Source organism: Blennius ocellaris (assembly GCF_963422515.1).
Source record: "Blennius ocellaris genome assembly, chromosome: 19".
Classification (NCBI taxonomy): domain Eukaryota; kingdom Metazoa; phylum Chordata; class Actinopteri; order Blenniiformes; family Blenniidae; genus Blennius; species Blennius ocellaris.
This window is the reverse complement of record NC_137668.1, coordinates 16,306,338-16,333,772: the sequence shown is the minus strand read 5'-3', so window position 1 is coordinate 16,333,772 and position 27,435 is coordinate 16,306,338. Positions and strand designations below refer to the sequence as shown.

The window sequence follows — 27,435 nt, the reverse complement described above, 5'->3', positions numbered from 1 at the left end:
GACGCCGCAGTTGGGTTTGTGCGTTGTTTGTGAGCGTGCCATGATGAGGGACGGTGAAGTGCGTCAAGGCAGGCAGCGGCCGGAAGTCAGGCCACCGCGCCCTTTCACAATAAAACAAAAACGATAAGGCGGCGGAGCGCGCTTGCACGTGAGCGTGATCAATAAACTTCAGCCAGAGACGTTTGAAGGCCGATTAAATTGCCCATGATGGAAGTTTTGCGTGTGATATTAAATCAGCGAGGACGATAGGAGTTTGTAGCGCCTCAGTTTTTTTTTTTATTGAGAAAGTACAAAATGGAAGTAGCATTTTTTATTGTGATTGGCTTGACAAACCCAGCCCATGCTTTCTGCTTATTCATGCTTCACATGAAAACACACCCAGTTTCTGGAAATCACAAGAGAAGGAATACATCACCAGATACTCTCTAGAACCAAAACATAAATCTATTTTTGTGATATATAGAAGAGAATACATATATATTTTATTAACCCCAGATGGAAATTCTTTAGTGTTGCTCCACACATAATAGAATGGAAAGTTAAAATAGCAAAAGAGATAGAATACTTTTTTTTTTTAAATAATATTAAATATTGATATGTACAATGCTAAATTGGGACTAATATAAGCATGGAAAGAAATGAATTGACAACAAACACAATATGCATAGAGGCTGGCGCTCCTCACCACACACTTGTTGAACACCTTTAGCATTGTGTGGCAGATGTTGAAGGACTTCAGACGTGCTCAGCAACAACTCTAACCCATTTTCAACCCATCTGCATCTGTATCTTCCCCCTTAAACTTCATACCATATGGGCAAATCACTATATCAAGTTAGCTTCATGTCATTTCCCTATCAGCCTCTCACTCACAAGCCAGGAAATGTTGATTGCTTTCCAGCTCTCATTTTATTTTTGGTCTATCTCTGATGCTTGTGGTGGGAGGGTGGGGGTGACAGGTGTGGCCTGCATCACACAGAGGAGCACCTGGCACCGCATCAAAACACCCTCCTCTGTGGGATCAAGTTATTTGGGTCAGACCATGTGCCCCAGTGGGATCACAGTTCATGCAGGTTCAGCTCAGGCTGTCGTACGTGCTGAAGTGAGGCATAGCAGAAAGACGATGCGCCCCCAGGGAGCCGAGAGAGAGGGATCACTTGCGCCACTTACCGGTCCAAGGCATGCCAGGGGAGATGGAGGGCCACTGCCACCCTGCTGTTTGACAGACGAGCAGTCTGTGGCCCCATGCTTCTATCCAGCCATCTGTGTTTGAGTGAGTCATGCCCATGCTTGCCAGCCATGCCGGCTCCCTGCTTACCTACCATCCATCAGCTTTCTATTTTGGGATGAGAATCAGAGACCTTTCTGAGTACAACATGCCCTGAGCACACACAGACACACACACATGCACAGTACACACATGTCTCTGGTGATCCAACTAGGCCATAGTCATGTGGGATTATGTTTCTATCATGTACATGAAAGAGGCCACCCTGTGTGGGTAATGGTCTCAGCTGTTTACAAATTCATCCAGAGGGGCCTTAGCCACCTGGACATCTAATTATTAATATTATTAATAAAAACACTGACACTGTTGCCTGAGTTTCTGTACAGATTTGTATAATTTAGGCATTTCAATTTTGTTTTCACGGTGTACTATTATGTTTCCCAGCCTAAACCAATCTCTCAATTTGGTCTACATATGATTCACATTGTGGATAATTGGTATTCTTCAGTTTCATTCACAAATTGTTCCAACTCAATTATAGTAGCTTGAAATTCATCCTAGAACAAACTTTCTCTGGGGAGTAGTTACATAAGTTTGTTTTTTGAAGTACCTTCTGTTCAGTGATATTAGTTTGAGGTTTTCAGGGATCACTGTTCCCACTTGCAGAATTACTGCACAACAGTTACAAAATGATATTAAACTGAAAGAAGTAATGCTTTTTTTATTCACCTTCCTGCTACTCTAAAGCACTAATTAACTAAATATAAGACTCTTGGTTAATTTACATGTAATGCAGTGGATGTTAATATATATTCGTATATTTATAACAGTATACAGTGTTTTTTTTCTTTTTTTAATTCATTTTTTTTCTGACACTGGCTGCCTGACAAACACACTGAGCCATAATTTAATGAAGTACCTTGCTAAGTTCATTTATCATTTAGATGTGATTATAGCAGGCCTCTCAGTGATGTGCTGGTTGGCAGTCTTGCCTTATAGCAAGAAGGCTGTGAATATAAGTGTGTGTGGCAATGTGTTTCTTTGTGTCTGTCCTTTCAGGGTTGTACCCTGTCTTCACCTTCAGCTCCAGTAGCACTGTGACCCAAGTTAGATAAAATCTTAGAGATGATGAATGGATGTTATTTTATTTTATCACTGTTATTATGAAAGACAGCAGCTGCAAAACAGCTGCCTGTACAGCAAGCCAGGAGTGATTATTGTTTAATGCTGTCACATAACCACCTTCCATGTCGGGCTATGATCATAATCCAGGCTGCACGGTCCTGCCTAAGATTGATGCTTAGTGTTCGAACACAATGAAGCATATCAGCAATTTTACTTCAGCTTTAGGTCCATCCATCTATTTGTTCCAATTCAGGGTTGCAAGGTCTTGCAGCTGGCTCCAGCTAACGATAGTGGAAGGCAGAGGACGCCCTGAGCAGGTCGGACACAAAAAGACGGACCACCACACCCACATTCACACTTATGACAAAATAGGGTCATCTATTAACCTCGAATATATAGTTTTTGGACTCGAGGAGGAAGTAGAAGTTCCGGCACGCGCAAGAGGTTTTACATGTAAGTTTATGTGCAAACCTATTATTTCTGTCATTACAAACAAATCTACTTTTGAAATGCTCTTTGACACCAACATGATCCCTTTCTAAACGCTTAAACGTATTCAAAGTTTATGTTGAAGTTTTTGAGTCTTAAAACATTTCGGAGTGATTCGGTGCAGTGGATTGTACTTTCCAAGTATCCAGCTTCCTCGGTGTACCTCGGTGTGACAGAGGCACTCGTATCAATCGTTCTCCTCTGGGTTTGTCTCAGTTGGGTTCAGTGAGGTTTTATTGGAGCACCCTAATAGCTGCCAAGCACATTCCCAAGTGTCTCTCCTCCTCGGTCTGTCTCCACACTGTACTCGGCTCTCAGTTATCCAGTGATATTATCCCTCCACCAATCACTTTTAAAAGCCTCTGCTCCAGAGTTTTTTTTTTAAGTGGCAATTATCATGTTTAAGCAGAGTTTGCAAAACACTTGCCAAGGGAAGGTGAGACTCATTTGCCACAATTATTTAGTCTCCCTGTGGATGAGCATTGCGATGATCAAAGATTAGTTACAATAATTTCTATTCTCCCATCAGGTTAAGTTTTTACCTTGATTTCATGGTGGGTGTGAATTCCAGTCGTCTCCTGCATGAAAAAATATTAACCAAGTTTATACTGCAAGGTACAATGACTTACTGTGTGACCCTCTTTAAAAAATTAAAAGGGAACAGCCAAATAGATAGTACAACTAGAACTTATATCCATTAGTTGTTTTGAATGTGAATTGAAGGCCAATGTCATTATCCTTCTGACATTTTTATCTTGTATTTTTTAACATTAAAATAGCAATTGGTCACTACACTGTATGGTTGTGGTTAGAGATCTAATCTCACCATTTTCTGTGTCCTGTTCGTTTTCTCCAGTTTGAATGTGTGATTGTTTGTGTGTGTTTTCGACTGGGTACATCCCAAAGGTACTCTGCCTTCGCTCACAGTCGGCTGGGATCAGCAAATCTAAGTTTGACGCAGTGAAAAAATATAGAAAGATGGAAAGGATGGGTTTTTCTTACTCCGTTTTTATTTTCTGTTTGGTTACATATTCTAACAAGTCAAAGGTGTCTTAGGATCTGACATTACACTTTTTACGTCCAACTCACTTTTAACTTTCCGCTTTCATCATTCTACTAATTTCTCTGTGCCACGGGCAAAGTTAATGCCAGACTGCTGGTAATCCACACGAAAAGCCGCACAAAGACTGAAGAACAAAGATAAAAAGGTCAGGTGGAAATGCGGTCGTAGTTAAACCAGCTATGTGCTAAGCTCGGGAGCTCTGCAGAGGAGCATGCCCGACAACTCACCAAGTTCTCTGCAAAACAATATTGTTTTCTCTCTCTGAGTGTTCCATGGTTTTTCCTCAGTAAGGTGAATCAGTTTTTATCTGGCATCATCAAAGATGTCATTATGTGAGGAAAAACTGAATTTTATGTTCCATTTATCATTCCTTTTCACACAAAAAATACACAATTATGTGATATGCTCATTTTTTTCAATCAGCTTCAATACTTTCTAACACAGATTGAATGGGTTTATTAAGGCCCCAACATAGTTTCTATTGGTTTGTCATCCATTGTTGTACAGGGTTAGCTAACGACTCTGTTTAAAAAATAAAATGCACCAAAGAAAAGATATAATGAATATTGTAAGTTTTTGGGAGATAAAATATATCGATTTATTCATGTTCTTTACTCTCCTGTTAACACCAGTCAACAAGATAGTTTTCCAGAAATGTCAGATCAGTTGACTTGCAAATGTATCTATGAATATAGAATGTCAAATTATAAATGCAATATATGTATTAGGGCTGTTGAATATAAAACAATGGCAGTAAGCAACCATAACTATTATAATTGAGATCACTGCACTCAAACACTTTTTTTGACAGTTTTAGGTTTTCCATCAACAAGAGAACATCTAAATGAATTAAACACCTGCTAAAGCTACATTCATTCATTGCCACTGGGCTTACCTGAAGCTTACAGTTAAATGATTAAAAAAAGTTTATGCACAATGACATGAGACTGATTAATATCTAGAATGGTCTGAATTGATTGAACAGCTGTCATTTTTGTACACTTTATTGAACTGTGTTTCAAGATATTTATTAAAGTTGACATTTGACAAGTTCCTTTTTATGTCCAAACTTATCTGGCCAAATACTTGTTGCTAATTTAAAATCTGCTGGTTGTCCTATGGCTGTCTGCCCTCTTGTGGATAAGACTTGCAAAAACTACTTGTGATGGAATCAGACTGCAAGTACATTGTGTGTGTCATATATTACATTATTTATTTGTTTTTTTAAATAAAGATATAATTCAGTATTATGAATAATGAGATTGACAACTCCAATCTGAACCATCATGAAGGATATTTTCTGAACCTAATGCTTGACCTGGGAATTTGCTGATGTCTCATTTTGAAATGATTTTGCCAAATCATTTACAGTTTAGTTCTCAATTTTTCAGTGCCACATTGTCTCCATTAGAGGGAGCTGCATTCTTGTTTTTAAAGTATGTCCTTATCAGGTGCCTCATAACAGCAGTGGATCCTGCTCAGAAGTTGTAGCCCTAGATTAGCGTGTGCATGTGTGTACATGTGTGTGCGTGTGTGTACGTGTGTGTGTGAGACCCCTGAGTCATGAGTGATATTCAGGTTTCCTTGATGTAAACATGCCTCCCAGACCCTGAGATCAAACATCGTTCGGCTGAAGCTGTTGTGCTGGAATGCACCTTCCAGCTCTATCAATCCCTCTTTCAATGTCTGTTCCTCAGTTCTACACACACACACACACACACACGCACGCACACACACACACACACACACACACACACACACACACACACAACTGTAGTGCTCTCCACTTCCTGCCCCACCGTTAATTACAGGGCCTGATAAAGCCCTGTCTTAGCAGCGTATGCCTCTGCATGTGAACTACACCTGTGTGTCAGAGGATCAAAGCTGCCATCCTCTAAGGTGGAATCATTATTCAAAGAGAGATGTAAATTAAACACTAGTCTGGTATCATCTGTCTCTTTAAATCTCACTGATGCTCTTTCTCTCTTACACACACCTGCATAATGCTGTCATTCCACAGGCTTTGATGCTGCAAGTAGGTGTGTTTGACAGGAAGCGAGGGCTGGGTCAAGGCATGTGGTGACATACTCGCACATGCAGAGCACACATGTGGAATAAAAAGCAGAAAGATGGCGTTCTAGGTTGCGGTTGGCAGCTTCGGGTCGGCGGGGCTTTTCGAGCATGAGGGTGTGTGTCTGTGTTTCTATGACGGTGTCAATGTGCCTGCGTGTGGCTTCTACTTTCTGCAGCTGTGGGATCAAGCCTCGACTGGGTGCTCAATGTGGGTAAACTGTGATTTGGCTATCTCTCTTCCTGGAGGAGATAAATCCTAGCCATGCTGGTGTGTCAGCCACTCAGTAATTACTTCATCCTGTCACGACTGTCTGAGAATGCAAGCCAGTGGGAACTTGCACTGTCGCTCTTTCATTGACACAAGGGAAAAAACACTCAGCATCTCTTTCATGCAGCGCACCGTCAGCTTAAGAGTGTTAGTCACCAGATAAAACAGATCCAGAGGAATTGAATTTAGTTCAAAAAGTTTTAAATCCGTGGGGGCTTTCCAAGTTACTGCAGCTGCATTTAAAATGGTCACTGATGTGATTCTCCCTGTTATCTTCCCTTTCAACTCAATATGATTGTCTCCTTATTTGACATGCAAGTGGAAATTGAGTTTAAAGTAAGTTGTGTTCTGGAAAAAAAGGAAAGTCTTGACTTGCAATATGAAATCTTTCACTAGATGTCATCATAGCCTCGTCTGGTTAAAAGCATGTTTCCACTGAAATTTCTGCAAACTGGTTCAACTTGGAAGTGTTGACTATGACCCAAATAATATGCAACATGATGCTCTGATGTAATACGATCGTAAGCAGCTTGTGCAGATGAGGAGCACCTGTAGACACTTGCTGAATATTTCTGCACGGGATTGCTATAACTTTGTATCAATCATGTGTAATTATTGTGTATTTCCATGACCTGCATCACCGGTAATTTCCTGTCCGTACATGTTCAAAAGTAGAATTTGCCAGTCGGCAGGGTGAATCTGCAGGACTTAAACCTTTGTTTGTGGCTCCTAGGTGTTTATGTTTACTTACGACTTAATTGGTCTCAGCTTGTTAGGGCTTGGAATGCTTTGATTATGGCCATTCGGGGAGGAAGAGTGGCGTTTGGATGTCTTTTGACACAGGAAGCGTAAGCAGGACAATGTCATTCATTCCTTTCCTCCAGCTTTTTGGTTGAAAAAAGCCAGGATGGGGAAAATGAGAGAGAGGGGTAAAGGGAGGAGCTGACGGGGCTACAACAAACACAAAGAATGGCTGCGGCAGTGAACCCCTGCTGTCACCACTCTGCAGAAAGAACACACACTGCAGTTTCCCATTAAGATGCAGGAATCAATGGTTTACTTTCAAGATTACTTTCTCAAATATCGTGAAGCAAGCAGGCCATTTGGTGCATCGGGTCAGGTAGATGGGGGGGGGGGGGGGGGGCATTCTGTCAGGTAGGGGCGATCCCACTCCTCCCACTTCTGCTCTTCCTGTCTGTGTTTTGGCATCAGAGAGAGCAAAGGAAGAGCAAAGCCCTGAAAGGATTTCCTTAATGTTGACTGTGGATGATCCTCGTGGCTCCTGCATGCTGAAGCTGGGCAGGGCAGGGCCTGTAAAGTTTAAAGCCCCAGGGAAATAAATAAATAAAAAAAAAACACATAAAAGGGGGTGCGATATATAGTTAAATCTGCCAGAGAATATGGAGGTTTTTCATAGGAAAGAAGGAACATGTTTCCTTTTCTTTGTTGTCTTGACATTGCTTTTTTTCTTCTTTTTTTTTTTAACTCTTCTTGACAGCTAAATTGTGTGCGAGAGAGTTCATGTTGCTTTCCCTGCTCTGAAGGGGAGAGAATACGCTGAAGTAACTCTGAGGAATGGTGCAGCATGGCTGTAAGTGGGTGGTTTGGGCTGTGCAGTGTGGGAGGCCAGGCCCCAGCGCAAATTAAAGACTTCTCTGTGAAAGTCCCAGACTCAGCTACAGTAATGTGTGTGTGTGTGTGTCTAAGTGACTGAGCCTGTGTGCAAGCGGCCGATGGGGAAGAGACCCAGCCCTCCTCTTTTTTTCTTCTTCTTTTTTTTTTAACCAGTCATTAAAAATAAGCCACAGCTCACCCGTGGTACAAACTGAGAGACAGCAAGAGGGAGAGAAAGAATGCATCTCATCTTTCTCCTCCTTTTCTTAAAGCTTTGCTGCTTCACTAACCAAGTAAAACAGAGGGAAAAGGAGGAGGAGGAGATGGAGAAGGAGGAGGGGAGAGGCTGTGTTCAAGGGGACTGATTCCACTCAGAGATTTTTAAAGCGCATACTCAGCCCCCTCCCCCATGTAAAGAGTACCAGGAGTTTTTTTTTTTTTTTCTGTCCAGGAGGAGAGAGAGAGAGAAAGAGATGAATGGAGAAAGGAATGCATGAGACAAACGAGAGCTCTCGGCAGGAGAGTGGGAATGTGGGAGAGACCATTGTTCCTCCCCTACAAACTTCTGCAGGGAGTGGACGTAAACACAGAGGCAGGGAGGAAAGACGCGTGTGAAAACTCACACCTGAGAGACAGATACAGCTCTGGAACATCCTCAAGGATGTTTCCTCATGCTCTTTGCTTTGCTTGTTGCTTCCAACAGACACACACACACACACACACACACACACACACACACACACACACACACACACACACACACACACACACACACACACACACACACACACACACACACACACACACACACACACACACACACACACACTCAGCCAGTGCCTATAGCTGCCATCTCGTCTTTCCCGCCGCCGCCTCCACCCCTCCAACAGGATGTATAGGGTCAGAGGGTCAGGCCTGAAAACCACAAAAGACAGTGTGCGCCAGCATAGCCTGGTTCTTGTTCCAAATCCCCCCTTAGCCTTCCTTGTACCTCCTGCCTTTCTGTCTCCCCTCTTTTCTCTCTCATTTCCCTCGCGCTCTCTCTTAACTTTCCATCTCCCTCCCTCTCTCTCCATCAGTCCTCCCCCGCCTGTTTCGTTCCTCCTCTCATATAGGAGACACAGAAGGCCTGACGTTTGGTTTTGGGCCCAGATGGCTTTAGTGTGCCTCTGGCAGCGGATTAGGCCGCCAGTGTCTCCTTTCCCCTCCATGTGCAAGCGGTCAGGACAAAGAACGTCAAACAGGGGCAAAAGGGGGAAGGAATGCAAGGAGAAAAAAAACCCAGGACTGTGAAACAACACCCGACACTGATGTTTCACGGCATTCCTGGAAGAGTAAACTCGAGCACTTGTAAAATCTGCCGGCTAGCTTTCCTGTTACTTTCTGTGCTTAGTCATTTTATGAATCAAGTTTGACTTTTCTTTTTTCCTTTTGGAGTACATCTTGTGAGAGCTTGTATCATGCAAACGTAGCTCTTTTTTTTTTTGTCAGCAGAAAGAAGAAGTGAACTTTTGACCACATTCTGTGGCATTTATATGTAAATAGAAACCGAAGCAAGCAGCAGTGATTCTTCATGTAATGACATGACATCGGCATTGTGTTTCAGCCCTCTGGGCTGGTGTGTGTGTGCGCGTGCGTGCGTGCGTGTGCGCACGTCAGCTACTTGTGTTTTTGTTGTCTCCGTGTTTGCTATTTTGCCCCAGTGTCCATTATTCCTCTGGTTTGTGGTTATGTTTTCCCGTGCTTGGCTGTAATACCACATACTTTTTAGTGGACAGTCTCGTTTCATCAGGCAGCTGTGTTTAGCACTCAGAGACAGTGTGGTGGCAACATTGGCGTGTGGGTATTTTTAGTTTACCAGACACTGGTCTAAGTGGCCTGTGTTATCCATTTAGTAGCATAAAATGGCAGCATCGACTTTTTTTTTAGTGTCTGACAGTGCTCTATCACAAACTCTTGACTTACTGATTTTCCTTCTCAGCTTCAGGATCTTGTTTTTTAGATATGCCAGACACGTTACTGTAACCCATGCTGTCATTGGCGGCACATCTGATGTGTCATTTCACTCAGTGAGCCAGTCTGCTCTCAAAGTATCAGTCAGCCAGTGAGCAATGCAGTGGGAAATGAGCGCAGTGAAAGCATGCGTGAGATCTGTGGGCGTGTTAGTTTTAGTGTTCGGGCTAAAGCTGAGGTTTATGCCCCACAAAGCAGCTGGAATGTACAGGAACTGAAGGAAACGGCATTGCAAACTAACCCTATCATCTTTTCTCTCTTCCCTTTCTCACTTCACCTTCTTTTTTTCTTTCTTTATATCTCTCCCACTTGTCTCTCCTAATGTTGAGTAACTGCGCTCTCTCTCTCTTTCACCCCCCTGCAGGCAGGTCTTTTGGACAGAAAACAAAAGGCTGATGTGTCTGTTCATGTGGTGGTGAAGTAGTCAGGTGAAACTCTTGCCAAGGAGGAGTGGAGAACAATCAAAACGGCCTGGAGCTGTCACCGGGCTGGTCTAATGAGAAACCCCCTTGATGTGAGGAAAGTCTTCAGGAGATTAGCCAGATGCTTCGGTGCTGTACGGAGAGCTACATTTCGAGCAAATCCTGAAATGTTATACCCGACAGTGCAACAAATGTAGTCGAGCTGGCTTTCATCAAGCTGATGCTGCCTGGTTGTAGTTATTACTCGTTTTGAGATTTTCTGTTGATTTTAAACAATCGCTGGCATGAGAGATGAAGCCTCCACTAACTGCTAAGCTTTAAAACACTAGTCCTCTCACACTGATTGTCTCTAACATAAAGACAATCATGTTATCACCAACAGTGTTATGGCCTTTTTATAAAACAAACTCTCATTTTTCATTTTGCCCGCCCCTTTGGTTTTTACCTCACAGTGTGTCTGTGTCTGCCTGTCACTGATTGACAGGGCGATGAGAACGTCAAGCCATAAAGGAGGAATGCAGGTAACCAGGCTCGCTGTTTGAACTTGGAACACAGGAAAGTGGGTTAAGTGAAGTGAATCTATTGCCTAACAGGGAGCAGCTGCCTGCCAGATTTAGCAGTGGCTGACAGTTGTAAACACACTCTTATCTAGTGGTGCAGTAGACACAAGCCTGTAAGAGCCCACTGTTGACACTGGTTTCTGTCAGAGGCGGCACACTGTGCACACAGCTCTGTTGAGAGTGTCATTGGTCTGAAGACACTGCAGGGATATTTAACAAATGCTCGGTGCTGATATGCATTGCTTGTGTTTATCTTGCGAAGAAAAATTCATTTGAATGTAGCATTTAGTGCAGGATGTTTACAACTCTTGTCCCATTTGCACTGAAAACTCCCTCCCCAACATGCACTCACACATGCTAAATATACCCCTTTAAAAGGCACTCAGACTGCCACCTTCCCCTTCTGTTCGCACATACCCATAGGCGCACACAGTGAGCTATTGTGTCTGAGTTCAGGCATCTGGAAAGCAGAAACCCTCTCTGCTGACCTCTGACCTGTGGTGGCTCAAAGTCGCAGACTGACATGAAGGTCTCGGAGAGTTTTTCAGGTGACTCACAGAGGGTCAACAAAGGTCTTTCAAAAGACCTTTGTATGTTGTTTACAGAGTTGGTGGTGTTTCTGAAGTATTAGCTGATTAAAGATGCCAAGAAATAAACATAGTTCTAGTTTTTAATTTCGTGTCTTTCGTTATGTTATGCAACTGTCAAAGATATTTTGGCATTTTCTTTTTTGTTTTTCTTTCTGTCAGCTGAGCACCAATGAATCGGCTAAAACTGGCTGGAGTTTCCATCAAATATGGACCCCATGTTTAGCAGAAATAAAGAAAGATATGAAAACTTCTTCCATAGACATAGGCCTTTAAGTATGAGATGTGATGAGCAGCAACTTTGCAGCTCTGTGTGTATTTCAGCTTTCTAAATGCACTGACTGCATCAGAGCTGAACTTAAATAGGCCTAGCAGGGGCAGTGTTGAGTCAAGCTTTGGATTTGTCTGCGCTGCATTGTGGTTCACAACAACAGTGTAATGTCACAAGGAATTAACCTTTTAGGTTATTGTCATCCTGTGACGCTGTCCTAGAAAGACCGAGACAAGCCTTTTTTGACTCGGATCCAAGACAAACTGGTTTGTAGAGTTCAGCACTCAGCTGCACAAAGGTAACGCTTCAGGGCTAGAAACATCGGATATTCATTTACATCACAGGGGCACTCAGCGTGTCTCTCTGCTAACGCTCAACCGTTTATTTGATTGTGAGGGTGAGCTATCTGTGACACATTATTCCTGCTGACTTTCCTTGTCGGCTGGTGTTTGAGTGAGTGTCAGTGCAGATGCAGTGTACCCTGTCAAGCCTAACAAATGGCCAACAGAAGCCCTCCTCCACTTGCTGCTGGTCTAACGCCAGGCCTGCCAGCAAACTTCATGTTGCTACGTGTCACCATGGTGACACTATCACAAAGGACCCCAGCTGGCTCTCTGTGTGTGTGTGTGTGTGTGTGTGTGTGTGTGTGTGTGTGTGTGTGTGTGTGTGTGTGTGTGTGTGTGTGTGTGTGTGTGTGTGTGTGTGTGTGTGTGTGTGTGTGTGTGTGTGTGTGTGTGTGTGTGTGTGTGTGTGTGTGTGTGTGTGTGTGTGTGTGTGTGTGTGTGTGTGTGTGTGTGTGTGTGGCAAGAGTAAGACAGGGGTGGACAAATGGACAGAGACCAGACGGAGTAGGCAGTAAACTCTCTGATTCACCCCCATACCACCTACACACCCTCAGTTTTTTTTCAGCTCTTCCTCTCTGTTAACTATTCTTTCCCCTCTGGCAGACCCTCATCCCAAACACAGTGCAGCTGGGCTCAGCTGTCAATGTTCCCCCATACCGACCGCCCCCTATCCTGGCCTTTGTATTTCTTTGGATGGTGGTGGATTTGCCCTTGGCCCCCGCATGGGGGAGCCCGTTCCTGTTAGCCAGCCTGTTAAACTGAACCGTCTGCTCTTTGAAGTGGCCTATCGCACAGATATACAGATTGGAGATTACAAGGCAGCTGCCTGCCTTCAATCTGTCCGGTAACATGAACACCGTGATTAAATAAAGGAAGCAGCACACACCTCTGCAGACACACAAATGGGACACGGCGATCGGGAGAGTCAGAAAAGAGGTGGCTTGCAAGTCTGTTTTTGTTCTGAAGGCTCGAGGAATGAATGGAGACGTTGCTTTGTCTCAGGAGAGGGAAGAGGGCTTTCTTTGATATTATCAAGCCCATTGGGTGGGGAGAATGCTCTGCCAAGAAGAACTGCTATTCACACCAACTTGTCGGCATGGGACTTTTGAAGCATTTGTCAAAAGAGGGCTTTGGCAGAGAGCCACCAGAGTTTTGTCATTCACAAACTCCTCTCTTTTCTAGATGACAATGCTCGCAGCAGGTTTCTGCGAGGCGAGAGAAATTAAATTTTAGCACCCAATTTCCATTTAGCCAGGTAGTAATTCCACTTTTTTCCACATTAGAGATTATGAATGTGTTTTTCTGACGGCGAGCAAAAGCTGCATTAACTTGATATTATTCGGTGAGAACCTTTTCTCTGCGTGTATCTGTGATAGAGGCAAGGTTTTCACATTCCTTCTTAAGGGTTTGATGGAGTCCTGCGTCACATTCCTGTTTCACTCTGTCCTTGACTGTCTGTGTGTGTGGGAGGTCCAGGGCAGTGTAGCTGTCTAATGCTTTCATGGCTGCGAGAGGATCAAGCTTTGCTCTCATCATTTCTGTGGAAACTTGGCCTCTGCCTTATCAGGATAGTTGTTTTGCTAAAATGTGTTTTGCGCCCTCGGTTTTGGAGCAATACTGTTGATATTGATATGGGTATCTCAAACTGGAAGTCTGGAGTTCCAGCCATTAGTTTTGCTGAATGTTTGATGACATGTCTCCTAACGCTCAAAAACAAGTCACTCTTTCAGGCCGCTTTATAGTTGACACCAGCTCCTGATGGATCGAGAGCATATCTCTGGCAGGAAGTCTGTGGTCTCCCTTGATGTGGAGAGGTTGAAATGCTAGGCTGGGTTGTGTCAATGTTATTTGTGTGTCTCCGCAGGCCTGTGTGCGTGGGCATGTTCCAACTCTTGAGTATGTTTACTTAACCTGTCATGGCATTGGAAACCCCTGTCATTCTCTGGTGTGTCTGTCTCTCACAGTGACAACTAGGTGGGACACTCTGCTGCATCTCCTGTTTCACACAGTGTTTTATTGAGCGGATGAAAACCCTCTTTAACCCCTCTGTGGACCTGAGACGAGCACACATGCATATACAGTCATCCAACATGCGCGCACACACACACACACACACACACACACACACACACACACACACACACACACACACACACACACACACACACACACACACACACACACACACACACACACACACACACACACACACACACACACACACACACTTTTAGATGACTTCAGGGGATAGACGCTCTGAAAGGGGCTGACATTCTATCCTTTGAACCTCCACGGATGATAGGGGCAGGACCTCACCCTCCTTCCCTCTCTCTCTCTCTCTCTCTCTCTCTCTCTCTCTCTCGCTCTCTCTCGCTCTCTCTCGCTCTCTCTCGCTCTCTCTCTCTCTCTCGCTCTCTCTCTCTCTCTCTCTCTCTCTCTCTATCCCTCCTCTCCCTCTCTCTATCCCTCCTCTCCCTCTCCCGCGCCCTCTCCCGCCCTGTGAGTGCATGTTGTGTTCACTGTGCATTTTTGGTTCTCTTGTGAGTTTGTTCTCTGTGACCTTTCCAAACATTAGCCCTGGATGTCGATCATATTTCTCAGACAACTCTGTGAAGTCGAGACAGTGGTATATATTGTGACGGGCGTGGATGATTTTGCCTGCAATGGCTTTTGGCAATAACTCCTGCACATGCAGTGTCCGTCTAAAAAAATAGAAATAAATAGTGTCTTAGCGGTATAAGGAAATACAGTTAGTCCTGCTTTCGTTTGGGGGCGGGACGATGTCATCAAGGCACATGGATTTGTAACAATGATCTCATCTGATGCTGCTCTCATCCCAACTGAATTCTTTCCAGCTTGTCAAAACCCGAATAGAAATCTTGTGTGGGATCATCCAATCGCAGTTCGTGATGCAGATGGGGAGGGAGGGTGGATGACAGTGATTACTCTGGCAAAAGGAAGAAGTCAGCCCTCTGTTCACTTACAGTGCGTTATGGCCTCTGTAGCTGTCAGAGTGGCATCTTCTCTGCTTTGTGTCTTTCACTAACAGTTTTAGACATCATTACATGTGTTGGGTGTGGTTGGCAAAAGTTGTCGGCCACACACATAGGTCCGATCTCACCTCGGTAGGATGTTTGTCTTTTGCAGGGATTAAAGGAATCCAGGAAACCCTCTGTCCTAGTTTTGCTGCAGAGCACGGTGAGAACGACCTAGTTTTGATGATAGCACATGTACAGGACGGAGATTCCAAACCATAATGAAGTTAAGAGGTGGCTGTTTTTAGCTCTCTGCAGTGAGGCTCTGAGTTTTTTTGTTTGCTGGCATGTTTCTGTAGACAAGCTTCTGACTCGGTATATGTGAGAGGCTCCATTGTCTGCGCAGAACCTGTAGCTGTAACATGAGAAGGAGTCTGCGCTGACAGGGAGGACGAGTGTTGCTGAGCAGAGGAATAATCGCTTCTTTTTTTTAGGCATTTGCTTGGATTTGAAACAAAGCATTTCTTGTGCAATAGGCTTTCCAGATGACTAACGCGATTTCATTGAGCTTCTGTGCAAACAACAGCAAGGCACATTCTCAGGCATAGTTATATTTGGCACTGTCAAATTGGTCTGAATGTGTACAGTCAGTGCGTGGAAGGCTTAACCATCTAGATCAGTGGGTCAAGTGGCTGACATGCTAATCCTATTACTTGATGCAGCTCTGATTTGTCAAAGTTAGCACTAATCTACTGTCCATTTTTATTCCTATACAAGGGCCGGAGGAGTCAGAACACTTTCATTCCCTCTCAAGCAGAGAAGTCATAGCTTAGGTCTATTCATCTGTTCCAGTTTACAAGTGTTGATACAGCAAGTCGATTTGCTCCGTAGATGCCCTTCCCGCTGCAACCTGGATTCAAACGTACTTTTCTCACACTCAAAGTCAACACTTGACACAATGCATCACCGGGGGTACATACATTAGTTCAAATCCAGAATTGTGTTGGATTTTTGTCATTTTTGGCAGAACTAACACAGTGAGGTGCAACAGATATGTTTCCTCCTGTGACTGTGAAAAAGCTGATATCAGCTGTTGTCCACAAATCCATTGCAATCTAAAATATTTCTATGATGCAGATTGCATAGGCATTTAGATTGGAAAACATTGTCATCGTCGCATTGCAGTGAAATAAATATGGAAAAAAATAATTTGAAAAAGATCTCTATAGTGTTTTGGTATCAATCAGAGCAGATGGCACCGCAATTAGGACCGGCTCCATATGTATGTCTACATGGGAAGTATTCAAGGAGCATAAGTCACCTGCATTTTTGGAAGTGCTCAGAGTCAGAAGAAGTGTCAGCCAGTGAGGGAGATTGCCTCTCTGTCCAAAAATACGCTACAGGTTGTGTTTCAAGACTCCAAAATATGTTGACAGTAAAAGGTACATTTAGAACAGAGTAATATGACTTGAACAAACAAACAAAACAAAAAACTATATATATATACCGGGCTGAAATGTTTAGATAGTATCCATCAATCACATTTTTCAACTTTCACTTTAATAAAAAAAAAAGTTCTTACCGACCAAAATTTTGAAAACGACAATGAAATTTTCAGCGTGCAAACTACAATGTGACAAAACATAATGGGTCCACGCTCCAGAGTTTTTTTTTAAATCACCTTAGTCCACTTACATGAATGCATTGTAAATACTGTTTGAGATGGGGCAGAAGAGGTTTTCAGGATAAACGGGATGATCTGAACTTGCTTTTTGGATGAACATGCTGAAGTGGCCATTTCTTGCAAATTCCACTCCATGTATTTTGGAGGCCCAAGGCCACATGAAGGAAAGCTTTTTTTTGGTTTGTTTGTTTATCTAATGGTTCTGTTGTGTAATGATCTCTGTTTCTGTCTTCTCTCTCCAGTGTCATCATGCATCACAACGTACAAAAAGACACCTCCCCCAGTCCCACCACGTACCACTCCATCCAAACCATTTATATCCATCACGGCCCAAAGCAGCACGGAGTCTGCTCAGGATGCGTACATGGACGGGGGCTCCGGCGCACGAACTGGCATCAGCTCCCAACCAGGCCTGTCCAACTCCACAGAGAGCATCGACAGCATGAAGGCCCTGACGGCTGCCATAGAGGCAGCTAACGCTCAGGTGCACGGCCCGGCCAGTCAGCACGTCACCAACAGCACCATCACCATTACTGCCACCGCCACCACCTCTGCAGTTGCACACGTGTCTGCCGACAGCAAAGCTCAGAGAGAAGCACTACGCAAGTGCCTCTCCATAGGGATCCAGGTTGGTGGACGAAACCTAGATGAAGTTGAAAAGTAAAACTCCGGCAAGGCAGTTTGACAGTTTCTCCACTCCTTTCAGGTGGACCCAGAAGAAGAAGGGCCGACAGAGGAGCAGTCTAAATTCCAGTCGATTGGAATTCAGGTGGAGGATGAGCGATGGTGAGTAGCAACAAAGACAGAAAGAGGTCATGGTTGTAAAAATGAAACTGGATAAGTCTGAGATGAGCGATGAGGGAGAGATAACAGAAGCAGGACTTATGCAGACAGAGAGAAGGTTGTAATGTGCACCACAAGCTTTGCCCCCACCCCACCCTCCTACGCTGACTTCCCCTCAGCAGCTGTCCCCAGTTCAGGGGAGGCTGGCGTCAGAGCCCCCTCAGCCAGGGGCCCCAAGTGACAGCTGGGCCAGAGGATGTGGTGCAGGGAGCTGAGAAGGTGGAGGGGGTGAGTTGACAGCCATCTGTTGCTCCAGTCATTGTGATTCAAGCCACTTTGAGGCTGCATGTTTGTTGTGTGTGTGGGAGGGAGGGAAGGGTGGAGAGAAGAGGAGAGTTTTATTTGGTTTGTTTAGTCCGGAGAGGCGCTGCTCTGCTGTCAGCTCTGGTCTCTCATTCTGTAACATGTGTCCAGTTTGAAGGGACCTGGACTGGTGTGCACACCGTTTCGCTAGCTCACATCCCGCCAAGCTTATCGAGGCCTCCGTTGGGACACGCAGGCATTTATGACTTCTTTGTCTGCGTTACATTCACCCTGTCAATATTGTGACTTTCTGTTAGGTCAATGAAGTTGACCAAATGGTCTTGGTTGTTGCACTGTAGTCAAGGTGCGCCTCTGGAATTCAGAGACACACCAGCTTTAATTGGAGGTCACGCAGAGGTCCGAGTCCAGCAAAACACAAACTTACATGGTGTCAGAGAATGTGAGGGGATTTATGAATGAGGAGGTCTCAGCTGATTGACCAAGCTTTGAGGTCCATGATTTGCCTAAGCCAAATATTAACTCATCCAAATGCCTTGTTGTTGTCTGAGGCCCGAATGTTACGTAGGACTGCAGCCTGAGCATTTCATCTGGTTAATGTTTACAGTGGCAGAACTGTGTTTTGGTGGGTGCATCTTGGCATCTGTTGGCACCTGTGTGTATGTGTGTGTGTGTGTGTGTGTGTGTGTGTGCATGTGCACACACACCTGGGAGGTCTGGGCGTGCTGCCCCCTACGTTAGATTCCCAGACAGTGAGAGTAGCAAACTCCTATGGTCTTGCTCCAGTGCCCAGGTCTTTTGTGGGTGTGTGTGTGTCGGTGTGGCTGTTTTTATTCAGCCATTGTATGTAAGTCTTAACTTCATGTTTCTGTTTGAACTAGGATTAACTTGGTGAGTGTAAAAGAACTGTACGAGAAATGAACACAAATAATCACAAACTTATCTTTTACAAGTTTATTGTTGCCGTCCATGATGCCCGCGTCCCATCACAAGCATACAGATAAATTGAAAAATAAACAGATTTATCCAAATGTGTTGAACTTCGATGGATTTTCTGAATATGCTCTGCTTTAATGACCTTAGTGTTGTTTTGGACTTGTTGTTAACCAGATGGCTTTGCAGTCGTTGGAGGAATGGAACATAACGCATAGTCCGATAGTCACAAAACCACATGCACAAGCATCTTGAAAAGTCAGCTGCAACTTTTTTTCTTTGTTCGGACTGGTTTGTCGTTCCTGCGATAAAAACTTGCATATGTTTATGTTTATATGTAAATGTAAATGTAAATGTTTGCAATATGGATTCTTGTTTGTGTCATCTTTTACCCTGATTTGAAAATGAGTAAGAAAAGAAATAGCAATAATGCAATAATGATGATGATGGGTTCTATTTCTCTACATCTACAATTGGAGTTTATTATCATGCATGGAACGAGAGCTGTCCATCATATGATTGTAGGGGCATGGATTTCTGTGTTTTTTACTTTCTCCTTCATACAGTATTTATGTTTACAGTCCCTCTGTCCACTTTTGTCTTTAAATGCCCTCATATTTCCGGTTCTTTTGCGTCCTGTTTATTGATTTGACTGTGTTTCTATCTGTCTGCCTGGCCTGTGTTTGGCCTTGCCTGCCTCTGCCCCTGCAGGAAGTTGTTAGCAGCCTGATAGAAAGCAGGCTGGTGTCATTAGAAGTGAACACCTGCTCGGAGGAGTTACTCTTTAACTGCTTTTCACACACATACACGTAGACACATGCACACACACACCAGGCTGCTGGTATGTACACATAAAACTCATACACACTGTGTTTGATGTGTCCCACGCCACTCCCTTGTCCTTGCCCTCTTTTTTGGTGTTCACAGAAGAGGGGAGATAAATGGGGGGAAAAAAGGGGAAGCAAAGATGAATGGGTGGCATTCTGGAGGAGTGGGAGTCCAGAGATGGGCTGAGACAGTCGTGACAGAGCTGTGATCATTTGTGTGTGTCGTGCTGCAGGAAGGTCAAACAGAGGTTCACATGAGAGGAGACTGAAGGCATGGGCTGCTAAAGTTGTAAGTTGTTGAGAAAAAGTGGAATTTATTGACTGCAGAGGTTGTGGAAATGTCACCGTGCTTTCCTCTCGCAGTAGGAGAAGGCATGTTTGGAATACAGACATTTCTACTGCTGCACTTTTATTTGATTCATACCTTTGAAGCCCGGGTCCATGTCAACACTTGTATTTATCAAAGTGTGAGGTTTTTAAACTTGCTCATAAGCAGCTTCATCACACAATTTTGTACTTGTTAATAAATGATGCGCTCAGAGGTTTTGTACTACTTTTAGCTCTAGTCTGGCAGTGACTAGATGGCTGGCTTGCCCACTCACTGTGCACTTTTCTGGCTGGTTCCACCTCTTGTGTCTCTCTAGCATAACATTCATAACTAGGGTGGTGAGCTGCTCCATAGAACGAAGCCAACTGAGTGTGCGAGTATGTGTGTGTTGACTTGAAATAGTGTGCGCGTGCGTGAACGTGCATCTCTTGCTGCACATTGTGTGGAAGGATTTGGAAAAGGCTGCCCAGCAGCAGCTCTGAGCCAAATACCACCTGGCACGCCCAGCTGTGGAGAAGGGTCCCAGGTGTGCGCGTGTGTGAGCCCTTGTGTTTTTGTGTTGTTGGTGATTGTGTATGAGCGTCGGCCTAAAGCTTGTGGTGTGACAGACAACTGCACACTCTGCTGCTTCTGAATGAACCAGGTGACAAAACATTCACACACAAAAAGACGTCCCTCACTACCCATGCTATCCTTCAATATCATGATGAGATTGCTGTGATCATAATTTCAATTCTTCACGCTGGAAGCACCTCTGACCACTAAAAGGCTAATATGAGGTCACATCTTTTGCATTATTTGGTCTTATCATTAGCGTGTTTTGCTTCCTCTCCTAGTTACCGCAGGATGACGCGCTCCAATAGTGTGACCACCGCGGTGCAGGCTGACCTCGACAACCCCTCAGATGTCCCCGAGCTGCCGCCGCGTCACTGTGCCACCATGCCTCGCCAGACTTCTCGCGATGCCACAACTTCTACTGTTAGCATTCAGGGCTCTGGAAACCACTACCATGCCTGTGCGGGAGATGACTATGGGGAGGTGGGATTCGACCCCTCCATCCTGCCTCCGCCTGACCCTTGGATGGACAGCGCACCCGAACCTGTTGTGGTGGACCTGGAGGCCGTCGGTCGACTGGTGTGCCCCCGCGATGGCCGCTGGTTCCTCAAGCTGCTGCAGGCCGAGACGGAGCGTATGGAGGGCTGGTGTCGACAGATGGAGCAGGATGAGATGGAGAACGAGCTGCCTGATGAGAGTGAGTCGGATGATTAGGTTTAAATGCTATGAGAGTTCAGTCTCATTTTCATCCCTTTGTCTAATTCGGTGCTCTCCTAAACTCAAGAGTGTGCTGGTATTCATGGTATTGGACTACAATAGCTGCTTGTTTCTTTCTCAGACCCTCTGGCCTCCACAGACATACCGTGCATACTTATCAATAGGCTACTGCTGGCCCCGGCCACACTGTCTTTAATGATCCAGCACACAAACTGAGCTCACTCAGTGCTTTTTAGAGGCAACTATTTGATCTTGATATAATGCACACTTGCACAGAGCAGCCCTGTCAGCGTGCGCAGGTCTAAATGTGTTTTACACACATACACACTTACATAGACATGCCAGACTGAGCAAACACGCCTCAGGCAGTCTGCACTGTATTTATACCTGTCCTCACTGCGCAGCTCAACTCGTGTCCTACTGAAAATGTCATTGCGTATGCAGCTAGTGTTGTGCTGTTATGGTTTGAGGCAAGAGATTCTCTCACAGAACAAGAGGGCCAGGGAGACTTTCTCAAGGTTATGTTTTCCCAAATCCCACGCTACAATGTGCAGACATACAATGATTTTGAAGATTTTGGATGTGCATTGCAGATGTGTTACTCCCTCTGTCAGGTCCTAGTCGCATTAACTTCAGGTGGAATAATACATGCATGTAGTTGTTCTACTTCAGGATTTATGAAATCATAGAACTTACTGGTTGAATGTTGTTTTGCATTCAATCTATTTTCTGTTGCACTCAAGAATACAAAAAAAAACAAAACAACAACAATTAAATATCATGATAAGCGATTATATTGGAGAACCATATACTTAAGTGAGGGGGGAAAAAATCTAACATTTGTATGTGCTGGAAAAGTGTCATTTTAAAAATCAAAAAGCGACTCATTTAAATAATTATTTCATGTCCCTTTAATGATCTCTGTTCCTGAAAGGCATGTCTAAAAGAGGAGTCTGGCACATCCTTTTTTTGTTGTTGCATCACTAATGCACCTCCTCTGTTAGTGGTGCAACATGCCTGCAGTATGCGGCTCTGTGAGTAATTGCTCTGTGAATTGTGTGTATGTGTGCGTGCGTGCGTGCGTGTGCATGCCATGTGCGTCTGTGTCTTTCTGCAGTCCTGGGGAAGATCCGCAGTGCAGTGGGGAGTGCCCAGCTGCTGATGTCCCAGAAGTTCCAGCAGTTCCGGGAGCTGTGTGAGGAGAATCTGGTATGTGTCACCTCATCCTCTGCATGCTCTGCGAGCCCTCCCCCCACACTGACATCATCCTGCACAAATCATCCTGACAGGCCGGGTGAGCAGTCGCTTACTATGTATCCAGTACAGACATCACATCGCTGCTGTCTTTCACGTTTGAAAAAATTAGAACCAACAGTTTGAATTCAGGTTATTGGATTTACAGTTTGTTTTTCTATGCTAATAATGTATGGTTCTTTAATTTTACCAATTTTATTTTAAGCTTTTGGTTACGTGTTTAAATGTTACATAACCACACCATCATTACCCATTCGGAATCAGGAAAATGTGTCTTTTAAAAATGTGTATATGTTCTTTATACAGTGTAAATTTGAATATTTGTTTTCTTTACAAACACTAAATGAAGGAAAATCATTGTAAATATATATGTTTTTGCTATTTTCTTTAACCACATACAATATGCAATTCAAAACAAAGGATTATAAAGAAGTCAAAGGCATATTTTGGATACAAGCCGAGCAATCCCACATATCACAGCATAGTCTCAGTACAATGTAAGAAATGTTGGTATCTTTCCAATTCCATTTAACTCAAAGCTAACATTGTGATGTGTGCAGCAGCTGCCGTAGCACGTCAGACACAAACAACAAAAGTGTGATGAGCCTATAAACAGTATGCTTTTGTCTGTGTGTGTGTGTTTGTGTACTAGAATCCAAACGCACACCCGCGGCCCATCTCTCAGGACCTGGCAGGTTTCTGGGACATGCTTCAGCTGTCCATCGAGAACATTAGCCTGAAGTTTGACGAACTCCACCAACTCAAAGCCAACAACTGGAAACCTCTGACCCCCCCGCAAATTCAGGTGCAAACACAAACGACAAATAGGAAACGCACTATTTAAGGACTGAATGATCAAAGTTTTCAGTATTGTATTGGAATGCTTCACTAACCCGCATGTTATCAGCTGTCATTTCTGTGTACGTTAAGTGTAAACAATTCGCGGTTGAACTTAGCATGCAGATATGTGTAGCACATTGTCCTGTTGCCTGCCTGACATCACCACTTGTATTCTTGTTTTGTTCTGTCTTGTTGACAGTGAGCTGCTTTTGAGAAGCTTCTCAACCTGCCATGTACCTTTGGGGCCTGTCCACCTCCAATGGTCTTTTTACCTCACGCTATGGCCACCATCATGCTGTCTTATCCCACACAAATGGCTGGCACTGTGAACCATAACCTCATTGAGAATTGCATGCTCTGACACCATGCCATCAACAGCTTTGCTGCTCTCTCTTAACACCCGGCTGCAGTCGTGCCGCTCGCCGTTGTGTTTAGGCTGCAGCTTGCCCCGAGGACTCTCGGATATTTTTAAGACTATTTGTTATTCCTGTCCAGGAGAGAAGGATGCCCCCTCCTGTGCCAAAGAAGCCCCTGAAGGGCCACCCTCCCCTGGCAAGGGACCGCTCCCTGGAGAGCTCTGAGCGCCAACGTCTGGAGGCTCGCAAGCGCCTGCTTGCTGCCAAACGTGCGGCGTCAGTCCGGCAGAGCTCCGCTACCGAGAGCGCAGACAGTATCGAGATTTATATCCCAGAGGCTCAGACCAGACTATGAAACACACACACACACTTACCTTCAATCATGCCTAATACACCAGGGGTGTATTTAGGGTGCTAACGTAACATAAACACATGTTTTTCCTGACTACACAGATCACTGTGGGGATCATTGTCACGGAAGCTATTTGAACAACAAATGTACATTAACAATATTTATTTATTTAATTATCTATAACCCCCCCCCCCCCCCCCCCCCACACACCCTTTTTCTTTCCCAGCTTTGATGTAGCACTCCCCTCTTTCCCTTGTACCTCCACTTGCCCCATGCTCCCAAAGAAGTATCTCACAAAACCCCATGTTATAAGTGACCTGACACTATAATGAAAGCCTGGTGTAGCACACAAGTGATGCTTCACATTTAAGTGATTCAGGAGTGAGGAGCACAGAAACACAATGACGGCGCATGCACGGTCTAATGCGTGTGCAAACACACGCGTATAGATATCAGTGATGCATTTGATCTGATCTAATACGTCGGGTCAAATGAAGAAACAAGACCAGACTTATGGACTAATATTTTTTTTAAGTTGATTTTAATGTCAATTAGAGTAAATCAAGATGATTTAAATCAATATTTGTTTCTAAAACTACTATAACCATACAATTGTATGTTTTGTATAAAGAGATTAAAACTTGTGACGGTATTGGTTAAGAAAGGAAAAAAAAGACCAAACAAGGCACATATAGTGTCCACTTATGAGACAATTCGCCCTCTGTCTGAAAACAGGTCTTTCCAGTGGCAAGAGGCCGACCTCTGAAGGAAAGGTCGAGAGGTTAGTTGGTGCTCCAGGTGAGACGGGGGCGACTGTTGAAGCCACGAAAGATATTCAGCCTCTGCAAAGAGTGCAATTAACAGAAAGGATCACTGTTCTAAAATGCCACTAACCTAATCTGTGTGTGTGTTTGACAGAAAGTGTGTTAGCGCGTATGCGAGCGTGTGTTTTGAGTGAGAGGTTTGTTCTAAAAGTGCTTCCTATTTTTCAAGGTCTACGCAGTCCTGGTGGTAAATTCAGATTAAGGTAGCAGTATCGGCAAACTGTAAACAACCCACCCATCTGGTTTTAAACTGAGCAAAACATGTTTGTATAAAGGACAGACACATAATGACCTGACACGCATGCGGAAACACAGCAACTGATAGTTTTGTCTTTTTTCAACAGGTTTATTTCTAAGCTTTTTTTTTCTACTTTGTGTTCCTGCAGTGTAACAGACTCAGCTGAAGAAACCTGGTACAATGCTGGTGTTTGTTCTATATTTTATGATGATATTTTTATTCCAGAAGGTTTTATTGACAGTATTGAGACTACAGGACTGAAAAGGGACTATTTCTCCTCACTGTGTGCACTATCTCTGCCTCCAAACGAAGCAATTGTTTGAAAGTCATACAGAAAAACCAGATTTCTAATATTTTGTATTCATGTTTAATTTATTGATTAGAAGAACAATGACTGTTTATTGACATTGTGATTATTATTATTAATATTATTATTACGATGCACTGACTTACAAGGCCCTTATACTGTGTTTGTGTTTTATTTATGTTGGTTCTTTGGCATGATAGGCACCTTTTTGTCTTTTCCGTTTCAGTGATCAGCCTTAATTTCTAATATGATAGTTGAGCACAACAGCAGTCTCAGGGGAAGAAGTGTGTGTGTGTGTGTGTGTGTGTGTGTGTGTGTGTGTGTGTGTGTGTGTGTGTGTGTGTGTGTGTGTGTGTGTGTGTGTGTGTGTGTGTGTGTGTGTGTGTGTGTGTGTGTGTGTGTGTGTGTGTGTGTGTGTGTGTGTGTGTGTGTGTGTGTGTGTGTGTGTGCGCGCGTGCGTGTGCGCGTGCGCGTGTGCGTGTGTGTCTGCGTGGGAAAGCGTGAGTGTTTGTGATGGACTTCATGTGACCCGTGGCTTTGTCTCTTCTTGTATATAGTCCTCGCCATCAGGATAGGCCATGATCTTAAAACAAATAAAATATGCCCATGCCATCTTCTTAGTGGTGTTCCAGATGAACATTTCAGCCCTTACTTAGATTAACGTGACAAGGTATTTCTGTCAGCTGCTTGAATGTGGGGACAATCCGAAGTGGGTTTACGGTCAAATTGTTTTGATTACAGCCTAGCAGGGTGTTGGTGTGTAGTTTGATTCTCTTTACTGATCTAAAATCAACAAAAAAACAAGGTTTTGTGCCATTGGATATTCCTGCTTTTGGTCCATATTGAACAGCTACCTGAAGTTTTATTATTGGGAAATGTTTGTGAAGGAACTCAATTGATGACGTAACCATGTGGTATGATTTGTATTTCCTTTAGGTGGTTAATAAAAATTTTAGGAAAATTGCATATAATAGTAGTTCAAAATTAATGCCATTTTATGTGGATGGAACTCAATTTAGCATTTTTACTTTGGAGCCTGTATTTGTCAGTCAAATATTTGAATATTTATGTTTCTTACAATAACATATCAATATGACACTCCTGGTATAGCAGGGAGTTAGAGACCCAGGATGTTGGACACTCAAAAGACACTCCAGCAATCCTGGCAAGCTTGTGAAGTAGTTATATCCAGAGAAAAACATTCAGATAAACATTTGTACATAAATGAATGTTTCCTTATGTAAATGTAAACTAAAAGAAAAAACCCAATCAAATAACATATTAAGCAGATATACATTTTGTAATTAATGTTATTACACTGTTGATGTTCTGGCACGTGTATGAGCTCTTATCAGCATTAAAAGAAATCATTGCCATAATTTTGTTGTGTTCATTCTTCCCTTCGTCTCCACATGTGCTTTCAATTGGAATATAATTAAACAGATTACAAGGTCAGCATGGTGTGTTTTTAGGGCATTTCCCTTCCGCAGGGGCGGGTCCCCATAATTAGACAGCACTTCTGGCCTTGGCTCAGCCTTGACGCTCCTTTACATGCAGCTTCTGGTGATTTGTCATTCACACGTCAATCCTGCTGATGGGAGGCATGACCACCAAGGTGGCTGGAGTTAAGTGAGGGTGTGTGTGTGTGTGGAGGTGGCTTGGAGCAGGTAGGGTGGGGTCTCTGCGTAAGGTCTGGCCCTGGGTCAAAATGTGTATTTAATCATTGCTCTACAAGTGACTACCGTGTGCCTGGAGGTCTGTTTAAAAGCTTATTAGTCATTACATCACCCAGATCAGGCCCAGCTGTCACATTTGACAGAAACTGAGTGGGAAAACTAGAAATGATTTCTCAGCACTTGTTGATGACGAGGATATGAAGACCCCTGGGCACAAAGCGTCAGCCACTGACAAGGCAAGAGAAAACAGACCTTTCATTTAATTGCATTAAGGTAGAACAAGTCCAGTGATGCACCAATAATGAAATCATTTACTCAAAGTAAAATGTTGCATTACAATAACACTGGTCTATGACACCACTTCCTTTTTTTTTTTTTTACTTTACAAGTCGCCACACGAGTCACTCC

At 43.9% G+C, this 27,435-nt stretch overlaps 1 protein-coding gene across 2 annotated transcripts in view; it reads left to right on the top strand.

Annotated features, from left to right (window-relative positions):
* Positions 1-26,722, top strand: part of LOC308143854 (disks large-associated protein 1-like) — a gene marked incomplete at its 5' end in the record, with an annotated part of 46,076 nt that extends 19,354 nt beyond the window's left edge. For both annotated transcript variants that reach the window (XM_080514791.1, XM_080514790.1), the window contains 6 exons: positions 16,959-17,344; positions 17,423-17,502; positions 20,745-21,160; positions 22,298-22,389; positions 23,087-23,239; positions 23,770-26,722. In XM_080514791.1, coding sequence (XP_080370917.1) covers positions 16,959-17,344; positions 17,423-17,502; positions 20,745-21,160; positions 22,298-22,389; positions 23,087-23,239; positions 23,770-23,985 — 1,343 coding nt within the window. In that variant the 3' untranslated portion in view covers positions 23,986-26,722. The remainder of the gene's footprint in view (positions 1-16,958; positions 17,345-17,422; positions 17,503-20,744; positions 21,161-22,297; positions 22,390-23,086; positions 23,240-23,769) is intronic.
* Between the last annotated feature and the right edge of the window lie 713 nt (positions 26,723-27,435).